Below are 21497 nucleotides of genomic sequence, written 5' to 3'. Positions count from 1 at the left end.
CTATCAGTAGATTTTGAGGTTCCTGAAATTTACCTGTGTTCTTCCCTGAAATCTTGCAGAAGCTATTAACTTACCATACTTGGTTCCCATTGTTAATCAACAATGTCTGCAGTGAACCTGCTGACCCGACTGGAATGTTCCCATTTCCCATCCAGCTGCAATATTAAAATAGGTTACATAAGACTAGTTCTGTAGTCTTGGCACGGTTACTTGTGACAAGCTCCAATAACAGGCTAGTGTCAACATTCCATTGGCTCCTGCCTTCACATTTTGGAGTCCTTCTGTCAATACTTGTGAATGACTGCAGAGCTATACAATTGTAGGCCTAACGTATCTTCACGGGAGTTTGAGTTAATATGAATTTAAGTCTGGAAAGTGATGAATTTCCACTGTAACTAGAAACTTTTTAAAAACTAATAGTGTGAAAATGAAGTAAAATTTTTATTAGGAACCTAAACCGTATTCAGTGCTTTCTTTACTGCCTTAGGAAGGCTGAAGTGACACTACTTTTTCAATCCAGTGTTATCCTTTCATATCGGTGTGAACTCCAGCACCGTGCAGTTAGGTCAGTTAGGCGGTTTTTCCACCCTCTCCCACACAATCCGCAATTTGTCTCTTTGCCTGTAAACAGAAGTAGCTGTGTAATATAGTAGCGGTGAGGATACGGTAGCTCTGAAGCTAGTGGTTTTGAAACCTACAAAAAGCTCCTTGTTTCTTCCTTGTATCATCAGCCACACACCAAAGTTTGGGAAGCTGTACAATGTCTAGTAAGTAATGGAAGTAGCCGTGTAGCATCTAGTAAGTGTGATGAGTAACCTTCTGGCCAAAATAAAGGTAAAGAAATGACAGCACTGCCTGTTTGTGACAGGAATTTTTATTGTACTTGTTTGTTAATTGAGAAAGAGGAACATACTAGCTCAATTCAACACGATCAGCATCTTGCTCCTGTTTTGGATAAGCTAGTAAATCCAGCGTTCCCAATACTAATTTATAGTTTTTATTTTTCTTAAACTAACACCTCAAAACAGAATAAATGTGTGTTCTTCTCTTCACGTTTTAGTAGCCCAATGACTTTGCTTTATTATTTAATCAATGTCATCAAATGTGTCCCCCAAAGAACTGAGGCTCTGGGAATTCATAGCTACGAGAAAAAAAAAATGCACAAACCCAACAAAACTTGCTTTTTATAATTTAACAGTCTAATATAACAAGACCTATCAATATATTAAGAAATAAATCCAGTTACAAATGCATGTATATAGAAGGAACTTCTGTGGATGTCAGAACAGAAAATGATCAGCTATTTACAAGATACACAGCAGGATGGTACAGTAGCCAAGACCCACCATTCAGAAACCAAATGTGTTCTCTCCACTGTAGGCAACATACAAGAATCCATCCTCATCCTTTTCCTTCTCATAAAGTTGTCCCATAGTTAAGCTTAAAGGGGAAAAAAAAGAGAAATGGTTTGCTGGGCTTATGCGAGTTGCCAGTGTTAACGGAACCTCATTTAAACAAGGATTAATAAAAGCTAGAACTTCAAAGTGTATATAGATTAAAAAAACCAAAAAAGACAATATATGAAAAGTAGTTGACTCCTGAGTTAGAAAAACGATTCTGGACTCTGCAACCTAAATTGTTTATATTTCTTCACACATGTCAGAATGCCTCCTTGTTTCATTGGAAATTAGTCTCTATTTTGAAAACAAAAAGAAACCCTAGCAATTACTTGGCTGGTGAACTGCTCCAACCATCTGTCTACAGACGGTTGGAGCAGTTGGTATCAGTGAGGTGCACAAATGATGCCTCCTCAGCTCACCTTTCTCTGACTTCCCAAAACTGAGAAAAGGTTAGTGGACTGAAAGATGGAGACTGGATATGAGTGACAGGGAAAACGACGATGTCGTTCTACCCAAGAGAGGAGCTGGGAAGATTTGTAAGCAGTACTTGAAATGGAAGAGAACGGGTGAGTGGCAGATAGATCACCAACCCTTGACATCCTCCTCTCCTCATACAGAAGTTTCTGTAATAAAATCAGCCTATGAGATGAGCAGAGCCACGCACAGATTGTATTTCCGTTTATCTGTTAAGAACTTACCATTTTTACATTCATATTGAAGGATCAAGGCCCTGTTTTTCTATCTGAGATGTGACATCTCATTATAAACGTGTGAGAAGAGATGATGGATCTCTCTTTCCTGTTCCTAGCAGTTCTATAGTACTGTTATGAAGATGACATATAGGAATTCTCAGTGCTCTTAGAAGAAAACAAGCAGAAAAAGATGGTTCTCAGAGGTCCCTATTGCGTATCAGGTTACCTGAAGGGACTGTTTCTGTTACAATTAAGTATTAAGAATAATACTACATCTAAATCATGTAACAACATTACATACTATTTCCTTAAATGTTATTAAAGTGTCTTGTGTAGAAAGTTGTAGTACCTGCTTATGCTGTATTCTGTATGTAGCAGAAAACAATGAAACTTACTCCTATATAAGAGTAATGTGGAAAACCCCTCTGTAGCAATTAGGCTTTTTTTTTAATAGAAGAGAATAATTTATAACCCCCCCCGTAACTAGTCTGTAATGTTATCATTTCTTTGTAAGCTGACAGGTTATTGGTTTTTTTTCAGAATAATTTATGGCATTTGCTATCGGGTATTTAATGTGCAACTTTTTTGTTACACTGAGAATCTTTTTTTTTTGGTACGATGATGACGTACGTGTTCTTGCACTCAACGAAGTTCAAGAACATCGTAACTACAAAGCTCACCCTTTTGCCATGGAAGTAAATCATGGTATATTTTTCAGTCACCTTTCCTTTCAGCCTAGCTGAAGAAATGAGATGTTTATCAAACTCATGAGGAAAAAAGCCTTTTAGTGAGATTAAGATGTGGCAGACACCTTCCAAAATCACCAAATGAGCCTTGAAAGAGTGGTGTTACTGTCCCTCTAATGTGCACAGGCTTGCCGAAACGGTTCTGAATACCAAGTGGCTATAATAGCCTCTCACCTGGATTGTGGAACAGTCTTGTCTACAAAGAGGAATATCGCCTTCTCGGATGGCAGTTGAATCCTCTTCCGGATGATCCACATGAACTGGGCCACGGTGATGTCAGACGGAACTAAGTACTTCCTCTTGTCAATATCAACAATCTGAGATCCTGAGACCTTCTCCACTATGACCTGTAAAGTGCAGGTGTGACGGTCAGGCTGTTCAGGATTGGTATGAACATACACCTTCGGTAGATCGATTGCTCGTCCAGGCTTACGACAGTGAGCAGAGGGGATGAACAAAAAGGTTTCCTGACTGCAACCAAATGAGAGGTAGAACCACCTCAGCACTGTAAAACCTGATTTTACAGCTGCACTGAAACCTACATTCATACACACAATGGCTCGAAGCTTCCTAAGCCCAGATTTAGCAGCCATGGGGTAAAAAGGCGCATTATGCCTTAAAGAAACCTGTGACAGGAAAGTACGCACATAATTTTAACTTTTTGTACAACGATGACGTACTGCAATGTGGACCCAAAGTTGAAAATGAACCAGTGGTGTGCCCTGGCCAGAAGTAAGGCTAATGGTGTCCTGGACTACATTAGGCAAAAGACTGGGAGGTGATCCTTCCCCTGTACTGGTACTTGTGAGGCTAGCTTTGTATTCTGCTGAACTGACATTAAAATATCTTTCATCATTGATTCGGAAGTCCGAAATTGACTACAGGAAGGAAAGATAGCAAGATGGCCACAAACAAAGCAAAACAAACACAAACAAACCAAACAAAAAGCAACAGGTACAGGGGGAAGGAGAACTTTGTATTACTTGTAGAAAAGATCTCACGCTTACTGCGCTACACAGGCTGGTTCTTGAATGAAAAATACAGCAGGTCGGGAAACAAGTTTTTAAATAGGTTTCGGGGTCTCCATTCCTTAGGTCTGCGTTTCACTTAGAACACTAAGTTTGAAAACACACTCCTGACTATTAAAATAATACCATCTATTTGGTATCAATGGTACATGGCTCAGTTTGAATCATCAAGAATAAAACACATACCGGTCCAGACAAAGGATTAATGCAATCTGAGATTTAATTCCTGTAACAAGCAACACCTTGCTGACCAAACAGCAGCGTGTCATTCTGACTCACACTGTGAGTTTCTATGTTTCTTTTTCCCCTGTGGTTATCAAGGATATTTTTGAAATCGATAAATGGATACTGTGGAGCTGTATGATCATTAAGGATCTGCTGCAGTCTATGTATGAGGGGACAGTTAGTCAAGAGACAACAGCAAGGATCGTATCAGCTTGCCAGACTGCAACTGGAGAAAATCTTGCGACTAGGTGCAACTGAGCAGCAGAAAAAGTCAATAGGAATAAAGATTCTTCTCTGGGCTGTGTTAGTGGAGAAGTTACTTACCAAAAGGTGAGAGACAGGAGTGGCACTAACTGGCATGTGGTCAGATGGGATGTGGGAAATTTTACACTCAAGCAAGTAAATTGAGAATGTGGCCATGTCGCTAGCTGTGACATAAAGATGTGAAGTATGGTCTTTTCAGAGACTGAAACATGGTAAAAGGGATTATGGAGAGAAGAAGAGAGGTCATTCACTATTTAGCAGATTGGCAGGTATTAATACAGAAAGGAGGGATCACCACTTGCATTGGCTCTTCAAACAACAGGGTTCGCATGGGGGGATTCATCATGATGACTGGTTATAGGCATTGAATACACGATGGATATCATCTAACTCATATAGCCAGAATGGAAGATGGTCGAGGTTTCAAGAATTCATAATCTTTCTAAGGATCAGGCACAATTTTCAAGACAATGAAGGTGTTTGCTGGGATATAACTGCCATTAGAAGAAAGCAGGACCACGATAAATCGTAAAAATGCCCGGGAAGTGTTTGGAAAGCTTATTTGTCAATATCCACTGGGGTGGAAGAGGAAACGTTGGAGCTGTTAGATGTGTTAGGGGCTTGTTTAAAACATCTAAGGACACAAATAGGAACATGAATTTAGTAGGACCTTATCACAGTGGGCAGGATGGAAACAGTTTATCTACCTTTTTCTCTAAGTACTCTAGTGAAGCTGGCTTGGATACTCACCGGGACACGGTCGGGGTATTTGGCTCTGATTTTTGCCGACTCGACACATCTGTGCTCTGTAAACAAAACTCATGATTAGTCGTTGCATAGTAATAATATTGCCGGTGTCCTAGGCCGAGAGGGCACCGTCGGCAGGGCCACGAGCCTGGGGGGATCGCGACCATATCCCCGCCTCCGAGCGGGTTTCTAGCTTTTCGGGGAGATCGTTCCCGGTCATCGCACCACCCTTCGGCGAGGGCCGGCTGCCCGCCCACAGACAAGACGACCGCGTGAGGGAGTCGACCGGGACAGATGGCGACACGGGAGACTGAGGGCGGCAGGGCCGCTGCCAGGCAGCGCCTGCCCGGGCCCACCCTTACCCAGCGCGTGGTCCTCCTTGAACATCCACTTCATGATGCGGGCGGGCGGGCGGGCGGGGAGCGGAGCCGGAGGCGGCGAGGCCCGTGTGCAGGGGGCGGGGGCTCTTGCTGCGCCTGTCGCTGTCACGGTCCCTGTCACAAAAACAGCAGCGGCTCGGCAGGCGGGACTTCCGGCTCGCCCGTTCCCCGGCAACCGCTTGAGCAGCCGCGCTTCCGGCTGTGGATCGCGGGGCGGAGCTGCGGCATCTGGGCACGGAGTCACCTGCCGGGTGCGAGGCCTCAGTCGGCCCTGCCCGCAGCGGTCCCGGGGCACTCGAAGCCGCGCCATCGGCTTCGCTGCCCCAACAGATGTCCCCATCCGTCTGTCACCATCCCGCTGCCGGGCGCTATCTCGCCTCACCGCGGCTGGCGGCCCCTCGATGCAGCGGTGCGCGTTCATTGGCTGATGCGCCCCTTCCCTCGGCGCTGATTGGCTTGGCATCCCATCAGTCCGACGCTCCGCCGGTGCAGTGCTGAAGGCACGGGCGCCGGGGGGCCGGTGAGAGAGAGGGCCGTGAGAGGGCGGTGCTGTGCCACGCCGTCGGGCACCGAGGGCCCCTCGCGATGACTGGCGTGGATCTGTTCTCGCATCCCGCGCTCTACACACGCTACAGGGCTGGGCTGTGCTCCGCCGCGGCACTGGCGCTGTTGGTCATCACTGTGCTCACCTATGTGCCGCCGCTGCTGGTGGCCTACCGGAGCCACGGTGAGCGCCACTCGACCCCACGCGGCCCCGCCGTGCTCCGCGCGGTCCTGAAATCTCGTGCTTTTTCTGCCCTCAGGTTTCTGGCTGAAGCAGAACGCGTACCTTGAGCAGCCCACTGTGCGTTTCCGGTACGAGGTTCTCTTCGTCGCTACCATCGGGTCCGGCCCGGGCAACTTCTTGGCGTGGAGTACATTCCCAGCGTTTAACAGGCTCCAGGAGGACCGGCTCCGAGTCCCGCTCCTGTCGGTAGGCCTGCTGAGGGCGGCCCGGCAGCAGTGGCGAGGCTGCAGAGTGCGGTCAGCGGACCGGCAGCCGGCTCAGTGCACGAGTGCTGATGGCCCTTTTGAGCGGGTGGCCTGTCAGGCACTGCTGCCTTCAAATACCAGCAGCTTTATGCATAACCTTGTGCCTCACAGCGGGATTTGCTGGATCCATAAGAACCACTGGTGGTTTGTGTGTGCACATCTGTTTACTTTCAGCGAGTTAGTTGTGCCCCTTTCCTCTGACCACATGGCTTATCATGATGTGAAGTTTCCAGGGTTTGCTAAGTAGCCCCTCGTTTTGGAAGTAGATATGTGCTGTGTGAAGCACATAACCTCTGCCTTGCAGTAATTTTTCTTTCTGGAATTCCACAGTGGGATTTATTTTTCGGTCTGCCTCTGTTACGAGGCAGTATACCCTGCTATACTTGCATGTAGCTGAAGTACTAGACATTCTGGCACAAAAGCATAGCGAGCCGTGGCTCACAGCCAGGAATTGGCATACAGAGGCCATAAAGAGGCATGCTGCAGTGGCAGGAGGCACAAGCCTGACCATCAGTCGTGTGTTTGTAGGGTGTCTTACAGAAGATCCTGCACTAAGGCATGCTTTTTAGCATGGAGGGGAGACAGCTGGAATGGTGTAGGGGAGAAAAGACCTTGAAGTAAACTTTCCCTCCCTGGAAGGGCATATCAGGCATTGTATAACAGACAACAGTGCAGGCTTCTTGTTTGTCTCTAGTCCTCTGTCTATAAATAGTCAAGCAGCTTTGTATTGCATTCCCAACTTTGCAGTTTATTTGCTTCCTTGATATGCGCATGCTGGAGTTGTGGAGTTCCCCTGGGGTTTTACTTCATCGGTTTTTCTTTCTAACAGAAATTCCTGTCTTTAAAAATGAATATTTTAGACTAGAGAAGAAGACAAAAATCGAGATGGCAAAATGGATCAGTTGCATTTTAAATTGGAACTTCCACTACAACCTACAGAGCACGTAGTTGGCGTTCAGCTGATTCTACTCTTTTCCTACCAGCTTTATGTGAGCATTTTTACTTTTGTTTGTTGTGACGCACAGCTCCATTGTAATATTCCAGTACTGGTTATACAAAGGATGAAAAGAAACTTTCCACATTTGAAGTTCCTATCTAAAGTATTTATTTTACTAACAAATATTTAAATTTCTCCTTGTATGCTGTGTCATTCCTAGTTTACCTCTATTTCATATCTTGATACACTTTGTTGGACATTTTTCTTAAAAAAAGAATTTTAAGCTCTGTATTTTTGCGGGCCGTAGTGCAGCATACAGGACAGAAACACAGAACAGTGAGTATCAGTGTGGGTAGCACCTGGGAATAACTGAGAGGCTTGCAGTAGGCAGAAGGATGTGCATTCCTACATACTGCTGTGTCTTGACACAGCCAGTTAAGTTTTCTGAGGTGGATAGTCAGCCTAAAACTCCTTAGATTTTGCTTAACAGCTCTTGAAGCATCGGTAGTCATCTGCCAGGATCTTCTGTATGTTGTAACTGGGACCGGGAAGAAAGTGTTATAAGTAGGCAAGACAATATGATTCTGTTGCCATTGTACTTCACGGGACAGCACAATTAATACCTAAAGCAAAAAGTAAAATACCACTGCACAGAGAAACCAGGGATACATCTGAAAGGGGCAGTAATATAGAGCTGCATTGCATGCAGCTGCACAGACAAGAAGTTGGTTTCCTAGGGAGATTAGGCTTAGTTTCTCCAAGAGAGTCTTGCTGAATGCAGATGGACAAGCTTGGCAAGCATAGCTATGTGGTGTAGAAAACATTCTTATGCCTGAGGCCCAGAATAAAGGCCCAACTGTCCTAAATTTGGCCAGATATTAAGATCACAGAGAGTTACGATGTTCACAACACTTTTATTCCACTGTAAATGTGAAAATTTTCCTTCAGATTGCGCGGTTGATAAGAACTAAGGACCTCCTTATTTTTTTGGTCCTTGTTGCGGAGTACAAGTCCTTGATTTTGATTGCTGAGTTTTTTAAAGTGCATCTCCAATGAATGTATTTAGTCACCTTGCTGCTTTTTACATCCTATGGCTAGTCAGATCTTTCTGTCATTAGCCACAGATTGTTGGACTTCACTGATTTTCCTGTGGAACTTTGCTTTGTTAATAAAGTTAGTTAACTAATAACTAAGGTCGTTCACTTAAAAAAAAAAAAGTATTTTTTATTTGATGTTCCCTTGTTTAGATTAATGTGATGATCTGAAACTTGGGAGCCGTAGAAAAATCAAATCCGTGTAGGAGAATTTGTACATACAGAGAAGTAGAAAAGTGCTGTGCTTCCCTTCCTCCCCCTAAATTCTCCTTTTTTGTATTCACAATTTCAGAGAATGTCAACATTTGTGATGCAGAGCATGGCTTTTCTTCAGTTTTTTTCTCCTGTGCCAGGGTCTCAGCTCTATGTGAATGGAGACCTGAAATTGAACCAGAGGCAATTACTTAACCATTGTGGAGTGGATACCAGATACAATGTAAGGAAAAGCTTTTCCCTTCCCCATCAATTTCACCCCCCTTCCCCCTTCCCCCACTCTCTTAATCCTTTCAGTATCATAGGTTACACCCTAATTATTTGTAGTCCTGCACGGAGTGAACTGTAGGTCTTGGAACAGGTCTTGTTAGGCTAAAACAGGGAAGAGGTTATTCTGTCAAGATATCAGACCTGCCCAGTCTGATGTTTGTGTGCATTCCTTGAAGGGCACGGTTACTTTGTGTGAGAAACTCAGCAGAATTAGTGTCTTGAAGACTGGACAAGTAATTAAAGCATCTCCTTGTTGTAACAGGTATCTGTGGTCAATGGCACAAGCCCCTTTGCAAGTGACTACGATCTAGCAAGCATCATTGCAGCATATTGGGACAGAAACGGTAAGCCAGAGTGTGTAGCTTTGAACTACAGGACAGTAGTAATTAGCATATTGGCAGCTGTTTTGTGAGGTACGTGATTCCTGTATTAATACTTAAAAGCCATTTAACCTGGATGTTTCCTTTCTCCGTTTCAGTGACAACAGTCTTTTCAGATCCAAGCCCTGTTTGGATGACTGGAAGAACAACAGACACGCCATTTATCATTAACGCCACCATTCATTACCCAGTGGAAGTTATCTTATATCCTTTGAAAATGGCATAAATTGTAACATAACGGGGTTTCATTATTTGAGCTTCCACCTCATACAGGCCAAATGAAAACTGTTTTCTTCTAGATAAGTTGCTAAACTTTCTCTTGGTTAGATCATCAAATGCTACAGTTCTGGAGTTAATGAAGTATCAATTTGTCCATTCCTTCAGATGGTTCTGCTTGCATAACCACTTTTTGCATTTCTTCACTGTGAACCTGTGTTTCTTCTCAGCTTTACTAGAAAGGCCTTTAAGGCAGTTTCTCAGCTATTCTCTGGGGATACTCTTAGTACGTCTTGCTTCGGTTCTGCAGTATCTGCTGTCCCAATCTGTCACGGACACCACTAGCAAAGCGTGATACTGTAGTCAGTGACGTAAAGCAAATCATTAGAAAGCTGTATGCAAGACCATCTCACCAAATAATAACTCCCACGGTGGGAGGTGGTTACATCTGTTACATGTGCAGACAGACCAGATTTTTTTTTTTTTTAAATGAAATAATTATTTGTTCTTTATGGTTTTTTGCTCTTTTTCTTAGACAAGAACAAGTCTGCATTTAGAAGAATCTGTATGGAGCACACTTGTTACAAAATTTGTTTGCCTGCCTGAATACTAACAATACCTACTTCCTGATGACTCAGGCACAAAGTAGGTACTTTACCCAGAATTGGTTTAAGTGTCTTCTAGGACAGACATTCTCTCCAGCTTTTATTTATTAACGGTAGAAGGCTTTTATCTGTTTCTATGGGTCAGAGGCTTAGTATTTGTGACACAAACTGATGTTTTATCAAGTTTTTTGCCTTTCTGCCTCTTACTTCCTTTGTTTAGTTATTGCAGTGTTAGCATCAGAAGCTTCTTCATTAACAGTCCTTGACTTTCTTTAAATATCAGCCAGGATTTTGGGAAATTATTAAATTTGCCTGGATCCAGTATGTCAGCATCCTCCTTATATTTCTCTGGGTGTTTGGTAGGATTAAGACGTTTTTGTTCCAGAATCGGGTGTTGACTACAATTCCAGTATCACCAGTTCTGCCGGTATCTCCAGTACTATCCTACAAACAGCACCAGTCCTGAGGAGAAGCCTGAGGACGCTTTATAAAAATGCAGTTCAAAAAACAGTTACCTGATTTTGTTCTCTGTAAACTTCTTGCTTCAGAAGATCAGATTTTTTAAAGTTTGTTCCAAGTATGCTCTGTTTGTGCTTCCTTTTTTAAAATACATGTTCATTCATCTAATTCCTTTAGGAACACTGCTTTGGAACTGAAAAGTTTTATATTTTTCATAGTTAAAGAAGAGCCTAGTTATTGTCTTACAACTGGAATGTGACTCAAGAACCACCCTGAAAATTGAAAATAATGTTAAAAGTAAAAACATTAACTCCTTTTACTATTTGTAAAAACACTAACTCTTTTTACTGCTTGCAGATTAATTCCCTGCAGTCTTAGGGTTTTGTCAAGAGTTATTTGTACATGCATTCATGTGAACTTTGAAATGAAGTGAAAAAATGCATGGGTGGGTTAAGGTCAGAGATGCACTTCTGTAACTGTGGCTGTACATACTCAGGGATTTAATTATTAAACTGGATGATGAATAAATTCAAGGTTGATGTGAGAAACTAGGTTGTGGGCGATAGCGTGTGCAAAGTTTGCACAACCATTTACTATCAGTGTTATTAGCAGTAGACCATTAATTGTGAATTGTGGAGAGTAAAACAGAGAAGCCTTGTATTTATTTGAAGAAAACTAGCAAAAAATAGTACCACAGAAGCCTCAGTTTCAAAGCAAGTGAATAATTGCTTTCGTAACTTAAACAGCTTAGAACAGATAAAAATTATAGTCACGTGGTACACACTGAAGGACTGTCCATCATTCTTGATGGTGGTGGCGGTAGTAGGGAAGATTTGATGTTTTATTTCTGGGCTTACTTTTTATGCCTGACAAGCTCTCGAGAGTAAATGGCAAAATTTCCATTACGTTTTCAGTTATGCATTAAAGAATAATTCTAGCAAAGCAGTGTTACGGCAGGACAGAATTTAAAATAATTCTAGATGCTAGAATTTTGCACAAAATTGTGGTTTTGGTTCTCTTGAATTCTTAAGACACAGTGCAGCTGTGAAATATGAAAGAGCAACTTATGCAGCAGTACACCACCGTTTGGCCATCACCCTCTAGAATTCGGCATCCTCGCAGTCGGGAGAGCTACCTTTTCCAGCAGTCTCCACTGAGCTCTTGGATCTTTGTAGTCTCTGTGTGGCAGCATAGGACTAGTGATAACTGGCTTCATATTAGCATCTTCAGAGTCAAAGCAACCGTTTACTGCTTTTACAGCATGAGCAAAGGGTTCTGTGAGCTCGTTTCCCCAATATGTCAAACTGATGTACATTTGTTACGCTGTAGTTCCAGCTCCTCTCCCTTGCAGTAGTAATAGTGCTTGTGTGACTGCATGAGCTAATTCAGAGAGCTCATTATGGTGAAGATGATCTTTGCCAAATACATAATCATTTCTTCAGACAAGTCAGTTCTGTTACTGAACTAGGTATGTGTCTGCAGAAGCATTAAGTTGGGCATAATCAAGAAGTAGAAATCTCTGGAGAGACCATAGGACTGCAATTTAAGGGTCTGAAGGTTGTACTCCCACAAAAGCAGAATGTAAAACAGTCTTTCTCCAAGCTGAACCGAAGTCTGTTTAAGGTAGTGACAGGAACATGGAAGAGTTTAATGCTAGAATGCCACAGTACTGGGAGACTCCATTAATCCCTATTTCACTTTCCTATTGTAGCCTTACACATTAAGTTATGACAAGTGATGGTGCTCGGAGCAACAGTTCAATGAATGCATGTGAAATAAGTAATGAAGATTAGGTCTAGTTCAGGAAATACAGGGGAAAATATCGTTAACATACTCTTTTCCTTTAGGAGAAAGCTGGAAAAACCTTCTACAGTAATTTGAGCAAAGAACTATATGTGTTAAAAGGAGGCGATCAAAAAGATTTATTTTCTTGCAGGTGGCATGTAATTGTTTAGTATGACCTGAAGCCATCCCTCCATTTCTTTTGAAAGAGGTGTTTCATGACTGGGACTAAAAACTGAATGCAGGGTAAAAGAAGCCATAAAGGCCCATGTTACCACAGTAGGGGAGAAAAACGCTGTGATATATCTGGTGTGGTAACTTCCTGGATCACTTTTTATAGTAACCGTAGTTCTGGGTTCATAGTTCTGACTCCTTTCTCAAGGTTGAAGAGATATTCTACTTCTGTAAGTAAGCGAACGATAGAACAAAGGCAAGATTTTATAGCTGAAGCAATAAAGTGAACTACCCGTGAAAAAAATATACCTGAGGATCCACCATAGCTAGCATTAAAAGAGGTTTAGGAAGGAAGAGCCTTTCTCAGAAAGCTATCTGCAAGGACTCTTTAGCTTACTGAGTAACACAAAAAGCCAAAACCAGTGCGACGCACCACAGTGCCACTACACAAGTCTTCTGTGCATACATACGACAGAGCTATCTAAATGCTCTTTATTGAGGAAGGACGTGGTGTCTCGCCAGGTTAATCAGGTTTCTGTACGAGGGGAAAAAGAAAGCAGCTTTAAGTTAAAAGTTCTATGCATAAATTGGCGTGGGAATAAAGCCGTGTAAGAGCTATGCTTCAGCAGTCTTTTATGAGGTGGAACTAGGACAAAAGAAACCACCTCGTTGCTTGTTCAGTCACCGAGAAGGCCGTTTGCAGGGAGCATTATCCTCTGGTTCTACTCGCACGAGACAAGCGGGACGTTGCCGCGCCGAGCTTCGTGCGCATGGAGCTGCTGGGCAGGGTTGAAGGAGGGTGGGGGGGCGAGAAGGAGGAGGAGGCCGGGAGGAGGGGGCGGCCCGAGTCACGCGGGACCCCGCGGAGGAGAGGCCGCGGGGCGCTGACAGCTGCGACGGCCGGTCGGTGCCGCCACGAGCCGGTTTCGGCGAGCCAGCCGGGCACTTGCGGGATGCTCGTGGTTGACTGCGGGGCGGGCACCCCTGCTTCGCCGGGCCGGTCCCACTCGAACCGTCCGGTGCTGGGTGGCCGGTGCTGGGCGGGGCAGGCAAACGGACCGCCTCTGCCAGGCTGCGCCTTTGCCCGGGGATGCTCCGGGAGCGGGGCGGATCGGCTGCTTGCTGGGCTCCTCCCAACGCTTTGCCCCGACGCTTTGGCCACGTCTGAAAGCGGCTCATTGTCTCTGTCGGCAGTTCGGAGCCGCGGCGGTGGCGGGAGGCGGTGCGACGGTACGGGCAGGCTGGTGTGGGTGGGGGTGCGGGTACTCCGCAGGATTGTAATTTTTTTTTTTCCAGTCTCAAGCAACGGTGCTTTAAAGGGGATGTTTTTGAGCAGATCACGCACATCTCTGCTTGTAGCGGCGGAGTAGCGGTAATACCAGTTGCGGCGGAGCCGATGTCGCGCCGAGAGAGGTAAAGCTGTCGAAAATCAGCCTGATGTTGTTAGGCGGTATTTTGTTTGTTCGTGATGTTTTTTGTTTGTTTTTTTTTTGGGTGGTTATTTTGATGGGGGTTTTTGTTTTGTTTTTGGGTTTGTAGGGTTTTTTGTTTGATTGGGTTTTGTCTGTGATTTTTTGGTCTTTTGTTTTTGGCTTTTTTTCCTTTGGATTTTTTTTTTGGGGGGGGTCCCCTACAAAACATGGCTGATTCGGGTTAAGGTGGTTTCGTGTTCTGGAATTAGATGGTGAAATAAAGTGCTTTAGAGAACCCTTGCCATCATTTGGGGAAATCTCTTCCCATTTTTCTGTTGGGCTCTGCCTCTCCTTCTAGGTGGAGGTGACATGCTGGTCGGAAGCCTTTGTCATTATTTCTTAGTTGCAACAGTTGCTTCAGTGGGGCACACAGGACACACCTCAATCCAATCCTCCTGGGACTGTTTGAATTTGAGGACGCTGCTGTACCGGTGCAGACAGTCTCAAGTAAGTGAATAGGATTTAGTCGCTGAGTGTCTGTGTCACCCCAGTTTTACTGTAGTGAAAAACCCCAAAAAATCGCTACTAAGCAGACCTCATTTCTTGAATACCAGTAATTCTAGTAGCTTGAAAGCACTTTGTGATCTTCAGTTGCCGTACATAGAGACATGGGTGTTGTAGGGCTATGTCTTTGTCAGTGCCATTTGTTTAGGCTGGACAACTTTATCTAACTGTAAAAGACATTAAAAAATCTCCCAAAGGAAATGGTGCCTTTTATAAAGAGAACTTTAATGATCATGTAATTAAAGGTATGGTATGTTTTCTTGTATAATAAAGTGCTTAGGCCTGATGATTTCCTGGAGACAACTCTTCAATTTTTTTTTTTTTGTAACCCAGCAAAAACATTGAGCAGTGTAATAGGAGGGTCATTTTTTTTAGGTGTAAAGTTAGTTTTTGCTACTTTATTACATCTCCTCAGGTTGAATTCTGTGCTGAAAGGAAGTTACTAAGAAACTGTAGTCCTTTTAGACCAGACCTGAAAAGATCTGATTACTTGATACCAACATTATATGTCTTATGTGACAAATGAATAAATGTCCCTGGAAGCAATAGCTAAATGATCATCCACAACACTCACTCTTTCCTTTCCCTTTCCCTTTCCCTTTCCCTTTCCCTTTCCCTTTCCCTTTCCCTTTCCCTCTTTCCCTTTCCCTTTCCCTTTCCCCTTCTCCTTCCCCTTCCCCTTTCCCTTTTCCCTTTAATCTTTTTCCTTTCCCTTTCCTTTCCATGTCTGAAAAGTGCTCTCTTTCGAGAAGAGATCTTTTTGGGATTAATAGTACTGATGACTGTGTTTTTACCCTGCTTGGTAAAACTGGATAGATTTCTGTAATATATCTAGTTTCTTGGCAAGCAATGGAAGACACTAGTGGCACTGCAGCTCAACAGTCTATCAGAGACAGTTTAAGTACTGAAGAAAGTTACTGCTCAGTTGGCCAATTTATGTAATTAATTTCCTTTGGACCATACGTAAGAATAGTTATTGTGGGACTATTCCAGGGTTCATCTAGTCTAGGATCTTGTTGCCATTAGTAGCTGTTATCAGGGAAGCCCAGTTACAGATCTTGATTCAGGACCGTCAACTAAACGATATATGCGGAGGCTTTTCAGATAACATTTAGAAGATTTGCATTGCCCTGTGAAGAGATGATTGTGCCTCAAGAATTTGTGAAAGACTTCTGATTATTCTCTTTACCAGAGCTATACTCAAAGAAGCTGTATCATAAAAGAAGCACTACTACTGTCACAGAAAAGGCATAACAGTGTACCTGTTGGTAAAATAGTTGATGTCGGACAGTATTCATTACTTACAAAAGCTCTGACTGTGATGCCACTGAGTGTCTGAGTATTGCCATACTTCATCAGTCTCAGCTGAGAGATGTGAGAGGTGTTAAGAGTGCTGTCTACTGCAACTTGATGCTCCTTACAGCCTGTTGTTCTGCCTGTTGTAGCTCCCACTTGATTCAGGGGTCAGTCTGCATGAGTCAACAGGGAGGCATTTTCCAGAGTTTTGTCACTGAAATGGCAGCTGAAGTGGCAGAAATGCTAGGACATCTGGCCCCTCTGCTGCTTCTCCCTTTCCCCCTGTGTTTGTGGTTGGCAGGCCTGCTATAGTCAGGCAGGTCCAGCTTTGAGGAAGCACTTTCTGTGGAGCAAGGAAGGAAAAAAGGAGGTACAAAAAAAACCAGTTTTGCCCTGCTGACGGGATCTTGGGGTGGGCAGGTGATGCCACTGTGCTGTTGGTAGAGGAGGAGGGCACCAGTAGAAAGAGGTGAAGCAACGCAAAGCAAGTCACAGAGTAGCATTTCAGCGTGCAGTTTCAGTGCGCAGTTTTGGTGTATGGGCTTTCCGTGCTGAAAGAGCGAGCTTGCCTAACAGCACCATCTGGTGAGTCGTTCAATGGAATAAATAGAGGATCAGAAGTAGCCTGTAATGTGAAGTGCTGTCACTCACCTTGGGAACTGTAGAATAATTTAGGTTGGAAAAGACCTTTAACATCACGAAGTCCAACTGTTAATCCAACAATGACAAGTCCACCACTAAGGCAAAGATATAATGTAATTATTCAGTAGATTTATAAATATGTATATATGTGTATACATATATAGATCTTCAGCAATTCTATGAGAACGTTATTCTTTGGGCTATTCAACAGCTGCCTTCTGCCCCAGCTAATGTTTGTCAAAAATTATGAAGGAGCTTGTAGTGCTAAAAGAAATTGTACATTAAAGGAATGTAAGTTTAACCTGTGCTGAAATCCCTTTGACTGCAGAATGCAATCGCAAATGGTAAATGGTTGTTTACTGGACAATAGAATTTTACATACCCAACATGAGAAGTCCAGAAATAAAAGGCACCGTTTGCAGAGAAAGCGGTGTATTTGGCCTTACGCACTGGAAAGCATCCAAGAAAATACTCTTACAGGTGCTATATTTTGTTGTGTAATTATGCCTCTTTTTTTGGTGTTGTCTGCATGTGTGTATATTTCTTAGAAAGATTCCAACTTTTCCAAAAGGGTAGAAAATTAATCTTAAATATAGAAATAGGTATGTATGTAGTGCTTTACTTTGATATCACACTTTACTGAAGTGTAGGGAAATACTTCAGCTGAAGTATTCAGCTACAGTCATTCAACATGTTATTTGTAGTGCTTGAGTCTCATTAGTTCCCACAGAAATTGTGGAGTAATACTCATGCTATCTGGTTCTTCATTGGCACAGTATTTCCTGCAACAGTACTTGGGTGGGAATTGGAGTGAGGAGAGGTCTGAGAGACAGTCAAGGAGAGGTGAATTTAAAAAACCAGCTTTTGGTTTTTATTCCTTAGTCCTCCACACTCTGCCAATAATGTGTAAAGAGTAGTTAGTATTGCAGTTCTGCAGCAAAATTAGAGGGGAGCGACTGTTTTATTAGAGCAGAACAACAGTTCTGTGTAGCTAGAGTAGAATCAATAATTCTTTAAAAGACATAATTGAGTCTTTAAAAGCTACATAATGGGTGAGAGAGACTGCTGAGACTGCAGAATGCAGTCTTAGCGTAGATAACAAGTCACGTTTTGCACTCCAGAAAGATCTGGCATAGTTATGTCTGGCTGACTTTCAGGCATAGAATCTGTGTAAGGAAAAATCTTTCAATTAGGAAATGCATCTGTCCTTTGACTTCAGTTTACAGTCTTCCATCCCCTCAGTTTGGTGAAGTGTCAACGCAGGCTGCCGGATTGCCAGCAATCCTCACAGCATAGAGAAACTTACAGCTGCTTATGGAGATGCAAAAAATTCAGTATTTGAACGAGGCAGAATTTATCTATGAAGAATGGCTAAGCTGAATGGAACTAAAGATTCGTCTATCTCTTCTTGCGCCTGACAGCAGCAGGTAGTGCACTATTAGAGAAAAAGTTAAGTAATGCAGTAAGTCTTATTTCTCCTAATGTGTTACCACAGGCGATCCACAGTTCAGGGAATTGCTAAGCCATGGCTGTAGCCTGATCTTTGCCTTTAACAGTCCTTGGAAGGCTTTTCTTCCATTAGTTACTTTAAATCAATGCAATTATTTGTTGAAGTCTTGTATACTTTTGCAGCCACAGAATTTTGAGGCAGAGTTTCACATTTTAAGATGCAGCGTACAAAAAAGTTTTGCAATGAGCGTTAATGTAACGAAATTAAATTAATTATGCCAAATGAGTGTGTGTTTATGTTCACGAGTCTGCATGGTTTTCTTTCAAGAGTTCAGTGTGTTGATACAAGTATCTTTCACTTGTAGCAAGGAAAAGGTTGTAATTGCAAATTGTAAACACAGCAAGATAGCAAATAGGTGTATGTAGAACTTCTGAGATTATCTGCGTACATGAGGAGTCTTAGTTTCCTAATACCTTGGCTTCTTGGTTTCCAAGTGGAATCTGCACAAGTGAGAGCACAGCGGGTGCCAAAAACCCCTATCAAAAAAATGTGAGGAGTACATGTGTCTTGAACTTTGACTGCAAAGTAAAACAGAAATCTACTTTGCGTTGACTTGCCTAAGATTTCCTAGGAGTTACATGCAGAGAAATCTAACTCCAAAATTGGCAATTCATTAAATGCAAACTCGGGGTACTTAGTCTCGGGGTAAACGCACTCCAGAGCAAAGAGATGCGTGAGCCTCTTTTTCATGTTATCGTGTGTGGCCGTGTGTGGTTTCAGGTCGTGAGTTTTCATCCATCTTCTGCAGTTTGCAAAACAGAGTGTTGAGGACAAGCACCAATTGGTATAGCACCATAATGCCACTGTAGAGTACAGCGCTCACATTAGATAAGATGATTTTTATTTCAGCACCCACAGGTACCAGTGTTTGCATCTAGTCCTTCTAGGGGCTAGAAATCCTTGTAATGTTAAATTGAAACACAGTGAAGTGAAATACAGTAGAGTGATTCAGAAAGATCCTCCCCCCCAATATTTATCAATATTTAAGTTGACGGTCTTGTTTATTATGTAGAATTTTTTTTTTAATCCAGGCGTTGAGCTGCATCGGCCCAAGGCTGTCTCTAGCATCAAACATTTACGTATTTGCTAATTTTTGCAGCCATCTTAGTGTCATACATTACTTCCTTTCAGTTTCTGACAACTGTCACCTGCAGTGATCATCTCCCAGTGCAAGCGATTAAGGAAGTAGTGCCACATACATAGATGGATGCACACCTGAAGAAAGGTTTTACTAACGCAAGAGTTTATATTGTGTAAGTTTTATTGTTACTGTGCCACAAAAGTAATGGTTCACAGGCATTTCCCTTCTGTTTTTCAGCTTTTGCATTGCCCTTCCTCGGTGAGAATGGCAAGGATTCGGATTCCTAGCACGGTCATTATAATTTTTGTGACAGTTCAGACTGGATTCTTACTCTTCATGTATGCCCGGTATAGCAGCTTCACGTCTCATTCCGAGGACAAACCATCTCATGTCCATGTACTTATTCTCTCCTCATGGCGGTCGGGATCTTCCTTTGTCGGTCAGCTTTTCAGCCAGCATCCCAGCGTCTTCTACCTGATGGAACCCGCATGGCACGTGTGGGTTACGATGTACCAGAGCAGTGCTAAAGTTTTACACATGGCAGTGCGGGACTTAGTCAGGTCGGTCTTTCTGTGTGACATGTCAGTGTTTGATGCTTACATGCCTTGGAAAAGGAACTTATCCGATCTTTTCCAGTGGGCAGCGAGTCGGGCTCTGTGTTCATCTCCAGCTTGTGATTCTTTTCAACGTACCGACATAACCAGCGAAATGGCATGCAAGACCCTTTGTGGACGGTATCCATTCGGCAAGGTGGAGGAAGCCTGTAAAACTTACAGCCACGTTGTCATCAAAGAGGTACGATTCTTTGACTTGAAGGTCCTGTACCCTCTTCTCACCGATCCGTCCCTGAATCTCAAAATCATTCACCTGGTCCGTGACCCCAGGGCAGTCGTTAAGTCACGGGAGCAATCGGTCAAAGCGTTAGCCCGTGACAATGGAATCGTCTTGAGTACCAACGGCACCAAAGTGGAAGACAGCAAATACAAAGTAATGCAAGAGGTTTGTAGAAGTCACGTTCAGATTTATGAAACAGCTACTCTAAAACCACCTAATTTCCTGAAAGATCGCTATTTAATGGTGCGTTTTGAAGATCTCGTAAGAGATCCATTATCAGAAATCTCAGAAATGTATAAATTTGCAGATCTTACTTTGACTCCCAGGCTCAGAAGCTGGATCTATAATATCACACATGGACAGGGACCAGGAAAAAAAAAAGAAGCCTTCAAAATAACATCTCGAGATGCAGTTAGTGTTTCACAGGCCTGGAGAAATGTCCTCTCCTTTCAGAAAGTTAAGAAAATACAGGAAGTTTGCAGAGGTGCTATAAACATGCTCGGTTATCAGCTGGTAGATTCGGAAAAAGAACAAAGAGATCTTGCATTGGATTTAGTGCTGCCGAGACGACAAAATCAATTCAGTTGGTTGTCATTTAATCCAAAGGAGTGAAGCATTTTTGAGAGACCTGGGGAGGTGGGGCACGGTAGATGTTTGAATCTTTCTCTACTGTGCAGCATATAGTAGTTGGAAAATCCTTGGCCGATGACTTTAACTCTGTTTTTGGCTACTCTTTTTCTGTTAATGTAAGAAGTTTTTATTCTTGAGTTTTTTACATTAAAAAAAAAGACAGCAAGATACTTGTCAGACTGCAGATGTGCTGCTCACGGCATAGTTTTAGGAATATAATTTAAGCACCTTCTATTAAAAGATGGGTTCAATGATATGTTTGTTTATTGGTAATAGTTAATTTCTTTTTTCACCCTTTAATTATTTAAGAATCATAGTTTTTAATTTGTATGTATTGAACAAAATAGATAGTAAATTCTTTCACTTGGCTTTTTTCTTTTGCTTTAAAGTTGTTGTGCAGCTGTGTATTTTTTTTGCCGGCTTCTCTTGGTATTTTAAATTTTAGCGTAGATGTTTTCCAAAGGCTGGGGCAACTGCAGCAGTTGTGTTGTAAAAGGCTTAAATGGGAAGTTCATTTATTTATAGACGTCATAGTGGTTTACTTGTAATGACAATGTTTACCATCAGATACTTGTATGTGATGTTTGCTTGGAGTACAAAAAGCAAAGGAAAGGGGGGGGGAGGAGGAGGAGGAGGAGGAAGAAGGCAAAACAGCCTTAAATTAGAGAAATTAATTGAATCTGTTGTTAAAAAAAAATCAGAGCAGGATAATGAGAAGTAAAATGAAACCTTCAAAACGCCTTCCCTCTGCCCCTCCCTCCTTGCCAGCTCTTTCTCTTACCCCAGCAGTGCATGGCAGCAGGGAACAGGGGTTATGGTTACCTGTTTTTTCTCCCATGGGAGATGGTTCTTTGCAAACTTCTCCAATGTGAGTCCATCTCATG

General features: G+C 42.9%; 3 protein-coding genes across 7 annotated transcripts; 2 read left to right on the top strand and 1 right to left on the bottom strand.

Moving 5' to 3' along the window:
- Positions 1–858: 858 nt before the first annotated feature.
- GABARAPL2 (GABA type A receptor associated protein like 2) lies at positions 859–5651 on the bottom strand. The gene is made up of 4 exons (XM_085071229.1): positions 5465–5651; positions 5106–5161; positions 3013–3185; positions 859–1440 (listed from the first exon to the last, which is right to left on the bottom strand). The coding sequence occupies exons 1-4, from the start codon at positions 5496–5498 to the stop codon at positions 1350–1352; spliced, it is 354 nt and encodes a 117-aa protein (XP_084927355.1). The 5' UTR covers positions 5499–5651; the 3' UTR covers positions 859–1349.
- Positions 5652–5687: 36 nt separating this feature from the next.
- Positions 5688–10809, top strand: TMEM231 (transmembrane protein 231). 2 transcript variants are annotated; one of them, XM_085071227.1, is made up of 7 exons: positions 5692–6209; positions 6286–6455; positions 7375–7503; positions 8838–8981; positions 9291–9372; positions 9507–9617; positions 10511–10809. In XM_085071227.1, exons 1-7 carry the CDS (start codon positions 6068–6070, stop codon positions 10693–10695), a joined length of 963 nt encoding a protein of 320 aa, XP_084927353.1. In that variant the 5' UTR covers positions 5692–6067; the 3' UTR covers positions 10696–10809. The 2 variants fall into 2 exon arrangements, with proteins under 2 accessions (XP_084927354.1, XP_084927353.1); XM_085071228.1 differs by lacking the exon at positions 7375–7503 and having other exon boundaries at positions 5688–6209.
- On the top strand, positions 9632–21001 carry LOC146431946 (carbohydrate sulfotransferase 5-like). Of its 4 annotated transcripts, none has more exons than XM_085071222.1 (4): positions 9632–10269; positions 13948–14057; positions 14421–14563; positions 19387–21001. In XM_085071222.1, exons 3-4 carry the CDS (start codon positions 14426–14428, stop codon positions 20593–20595), a joined length of 1347 nt encoding a protein of 448 aa, XP_084927348.1. In that variant the 5' UTR covers positions 9632–10269; positions 13948–14057; positions 14421–14425; the 3' UTR covers positions 20596–21001. The 4 variants fall into 4 exon arrangements, with proteins under 4 accessions (XP_084927348.1, XP_084927345.1, XP_084927344.1 ...); XM_085071219.1 differs by having other exon boundaries at positions 14415–14563; XM_085071218.1 differs by lacking the exon at positions 9632–10269 and adding an exon at positions 13790–13874 and having other exon boundaries at positions 14415–14563.
- Positions 21002–21497: the final 496 nt, after the last annotated feature.

The sequence above is a fragment of the Lichenostomus cassidix genome, chromosome 11 (genome assembly GCF_008360975.1).
Source record: "Lichenostomus cassidix isolate B80296 chromosome 11, HeHo_3.0, whole genome shotgun sequence".
NCBI classification, from domain to species: Eukaryota; Metazoa; Chordata; class Aves; order Passeriformes; family Meliphagidae; genus Lichenostomus; species Lichenostomus cassidix.
The sequence above is the reverse complement of the archived record's forward strand: the minus strand, read 5'-3'. Positions and strand labels throughout refer to the sequence as shown.

Bases quoted from the DNA above. Each gene is read 5' to 3' on its own strand.
- LOC146431946 (XM_085071222.1), top strand. From the start codon at position 14,426: ATGCTGGTCGGAAGCCTTTGTCATTATTTCTTAGTTGCAACAGTTGCT. The intron at 14,564-19,386 runs GTAAGTGAATAG...TCTGTTTTTCAG, and splicing joins ACCGGTGCAGACAGTCTCAA to CTTTTGCATTGCCCTTCCTC.
- GABARAPL2 (XM_085071229.1), bottom strand. From the start codon at position 5,498: ATGAAGTGGATGTTCAAGGAGGACCACGCGCTGG. The intron at 5,162-5,464 runs GTAAGGGTGGGC...TTTTGTTTACAG, and splicing joins CAAGGAGGACCACGCGCTGG to AGCACAGATGTGTCGAGTCG. The intron at 3,186-5,105 runs GTGAGTATCCAA...TGCACTTTACAG, and splicing joins AATACCCCGACCGTGTCCCG to GTCATAGTGGAGAAGGTCTC.
- TMEM231 (XM_085071227.1), top strand. From the start codon at position 6,068: ATGACTGGCGTGGATCTGTTCTCGCATCCCGCGCTCTACACACGCTAC. The intron at 6,456-7,374 runs GTAGGCCTGCTG...TGAATATTTTAG, and splicing joins TCCGAGTCCCGCTCCTGTCG to ACTAGAGAAGAAGACAAAAA. The intron at 7,504-8,837 runs GTGAGCATTTTT...TCACAATTTCAG, and splicing joins TCTTTTCCTACCAGCTTTAT to AGAATGTCAACATTTGTGAT.